This window comes from Amphimedon queenslandica, unplaced genomic scaffold (assembly GCF_000090795.2).
Source record: "Amphimedon queenslandica unplaced genomic scaffold, v1.1 AMPQUscaffold_9485_Cont18469, whole genome shotgun sequence".
Classification (NCBI taxonomy): domain Eukaryota; kingdom Metazoa; phylum Porifera; class Demospongiae; order Haplosclerida; family Niphatidae; genus Amphimedon; species Amphimedon queenslandica.
Window position 1 is genome coordinate 1 of NW_003550243.1, and position 3,762 is coordinate 3,762.

General features: G+C 34.6%; 1 protein-coding gene and 1 long non-coding RNA gene across 2 annotated transcripts; both read right to left on the reverse strand.

Moving 5' to 3' along the window:
- Positions 1-739: 739 nt before the first annotated feature.
- Positions 740-2,205, reverse strand: LOC109590778 (uncharacterized). Its single transcript, XR_002189501.1, has 4 exons — positions 2,132-2,205; positions 1,750-1,847; positions 1,487-1,613; positions 740-875 (listed from the first exon to the last, which is right to left on the reverse strand). It is a non-coding gene; the product is annotated as an uncharacterized LOC109590778 (long non-coding RNA).
- Positions 2,206-3,007: 802 nt separating this feature from the next.
- On the reverse strand, positions 3,008-3,740 carry LOC109590777 (uncharacterized). The gene is made up of 3 exons (XM_020006648.1): positions 3,277-3,740; positions 3,194-3,229; positions 3,008-3,146 (listed from the first exon to the last, which is right to left on the reverse strand). Exons 1-3 carry the CDS (start codon positions 3,720-3,722, stop codon positions 3,008-3,010), a joined length of 621 nt encoding a protein of 206 aa, XP_019862207.1. The 5' UTR covers positions 3,723-3,740.
- Positions 3,741-3,762: the final 22 nt, after the last annotated feature.

A 3,762-nucleotide genomic window follows, 5' to 3' on the forward strand; every position in this document is an offset into this window, starting at 1 on the left:
AGTTAAATGATTTGCTAGCCATGGTAAAATACCCTACACTAAAGCAATTAGATTATTTCATTTCAATAATAGGAAGATAGCCTGTTAAGTGAGTTTGGCGATGCGATCATTCTTCACTGACAAATAAAATGATAAATAAAATGAAATGAAACATCAGTACACATAAGCATGCATAAAAGGCGAAACGAGTCAGAGAGTGAGAGAGAGAGAAGAGAAATTATTGCGGACAAAATGGTGAACAAATGCAAGCACATGTATGTACACATAAATCTGATCCTCTAATATAGTGTACATGTAAAAATGGTCTTTGCTAAATACAGTGCTATACTCACAATCTACACAAATTCAAATACTAGAGGTGCATACAATGTACATTTACTAACCTTCAGTGTATCACTATTGGTTTGTCATCAGAGTTCCTCTGACATTTCTCTACTTGTTCTCTCACGTCCAAAAAACCAACAGCAAAATCAGGTACACATTGGAACTGTTTAACATGTTGACTATTACCTTCAGCATCCTACATGAACATAGGAGAAAATAGCAGAATACTGTATGTACAATGTAAATAAAGTGCAATAATGAAGAGTTATAGCCACTAAAAATGCAACAAAACCATTCACTAAAATTTAGCACAATTTTCATTTTTAAATGAGATAATTATAGATTATGCATAAACTATGTACATGTACATATCAATACAAATGAAAGTAAAGGTACATGTACATGTATTACCTCTCACTCTGCTGTCAACTATCTTGAATTTCTCAAGTATGTACAGCGTAGTCTGGGTATTCCTTCATTAATTGAGTGAAGCGTTGTCTCAAAGAATCAGTACATCTCAGTACATGTACCAGAATCAGGCCACACATTGCCTAGAAAGAAAGAAGGAGAAAATCATAAAAGCACAAAGCTCCAGTGCCAATTCCAAAAAGGATCACTGTACTGTAGCCCATGGTTTTTTCAAAAAAATGGCCCCAAAATCACCCCCAATTTTTATTACATTTTAAAATGCATATTGATGTACTTACGCTATGTAGAAAGTTTGAGCTGATTATGGTTCAAATTTTTCAAGTTATGACCATTTTTAAAAATCGGCCAATTTCTGAAAATATCCCTGTACTATAGCCCATGGTATTTTTTAAAAAATGGCCCCGAAAGCACTTCTAATTTTTATTACATTTTCTGATACATATTATTGTACTTATGCTATGTAGAAAGTTTGAGCTGATTCTGGTTTAAATTTTTTGAGCTATGATCGTTTTTAAAAATCGGCCAATTCCTAAAAATATCCCTGTACTACAATGCATGACCCACGCTTCACTCCAAAATCAAATCAACTTTTCATTACATTTTCTGATACATATTGATGTACACATGTACTTAATTAAGTAGCAAATGCTATGCACATTCTAATACACATACATTTACAATTTTACATGTCCATTCATTATTAGTTAATATTACACATACATGTATAACTTACTCTTCATTTCTCTTCAAGGTTTGTCAGTATTACAACTGTCTCCACATTCTGTTCCACCAGAAGTCATCAATAAAGTGAGGAACTGGACCCTGAGATGTACAATGTAGGCATTTTCCTTTTGATTTTCCTGAGAGAAGAAAAACAAATAGAGAATTAATCCTAAGATATTAAAGACCTAAATCCTTAATGACCACTCAAAATAAGTATATTAAAGCTTAGTAGCAGTTATAATTAATTTTATTTTATGCAAATTAACATCTTACGTCAATGTATGTAGCACATGTAGTTTGTCTTGATATACATCTGTAATCTGACCCAGGGACATTAGGACTTTCAATTAATTTGACACGAGAATGACCATCTAAAAACAACAGTAACAACAACAAAAATAAAAACAATAACAATAATAACAATGTGTGGAGGTGTTGTTTACAAGCTGATATGCTAGTGTACCTGTTCTTTAAGATAATGTACAGCATACATTTAAATATACATGTGCGTGTACATGTACAGAAATAACTCAAATTTTATGCAAAATAGAGTACAATGTACATTTAGGTGGCCAATTTGTGGGAAAAAACCACAGACGAGTAATGAATCATAATACATGTAAATGCAATACATGTACATAATGCAGTAACACACCATTGGTATTCCAATCATTGATGATAGGATCTGGTGATATGAGATGTTAAGCTGCACTTGTACATGTATGTGTTAGGACGACTGAAGGATCTGATAAAAGGCAATAGAATGAAATACCAGGAGAGGCAAAGCAATGTGACCAAAGAGACCAGGATATTATAGTTTCAGCCAAAGGTGAGACATAACTACAGTGGGCTTTAGTAGGACACAGTGCCTGACTAGTCTCCAGGAAGTCTCACAGGCCATTGTTTGGATGTGGGAGGTCATCAAACCGGCAGGGATATGTGGAGTTCGTGACACGTTTGGTGCTAAGTTTCTTCCCCTCCTCAGAGCTCAAACTGAGGACATTAACTTGGTTCATTCAGAAAGAAGGGAAGAAAGCTGGTGAAGGCTCCGGTGCTGCTCGAGTGTAGCATCTATGATTGCAGTGCACTGATTGCCTGAGCCACGTGGGGAGGAAGGTATGGCCATGTCGAGGTGGAGCTACTCATATAGACCGGATGTTAAGTGAAATTCAAATTCTAAGTTCAGTAGTGCTGCAGGACCATAGATATGCAGGAACCAAATGCAATAGCATTTGATCGTGTCATTGTAAGTGGTTACTGATGATTCATTTAAGGGCCATTACAGCACCATGAGAATCTTGTTATTATTGAATGGAATCTTGGTAATTATAAACTATCCTTCCATGTCCTTGGCAAAAATGAATTCAATAGGAGTGCATGTAATTTGCTAGCATAAAACCTAAACCTACAACACTTGTCAATGACTATTAATGCACTCACAAAATCTTGTTTTTTCACTAATTGTATAACATTATTCTTAAACAAGCTACAGTAAAACTAGGGGAGCATTTTAACAGTTTTTAAGGAGCATTCATTGCCGCACAGGTTCATAAATATCATCAGGTGATATTTGACAATCTGCATATGCTTCTTCAAGATTTTCTTCATTTGATTTTTTCTTGTGAATTTTGTAAGGTTCACAGACTTGCATTGGAATATTATCATCACTCCTATTATTATATTTGGTAAAAGGCAAGTCATAAAATAATAAGCTAACTTTGTTTGTTTGTTAGTAGCATATGAACTCTTCTTTCTAAAGGCAAAACAATAAATTTTACTTATTAATATTGTGAATTATACCTTATGAAGTAATTGATATAAATAATAACACTGACAGTTAGTAGAATACACAATACACCTACTAACACACTTAGAGCAATAACAGTATTGGATGTATCACTATTGGCAGTGTTGGATCCATTGCTATTTGAAGGGAAGCAAGGTGATTGTTGTGGTAGTTTTAGGGTCCCATTAACAATAACTGCCCATTTTCCATATCCATTCTGAGTATAGGCACGTACACCAAAAATATAACAAGATGCTTCTTTGAGGTCAGTAATTATAATAAATGTATTGATATTGGTTGAGTTAAAGAGCTGTCGCATTTGAAAATCAATATCATTATCCACTGTTGAACAGCTACCAGACTGTATGACATAGTATCCTGCCTCATATGTGATGATGGGATAGTTTTGTGGAATATAACTAGGTACACTCCATGAGATAACAGCCCATGTAGTGTCCATGACACTGGATAATGAACCAACTGGACCAGGTACTAAAAAC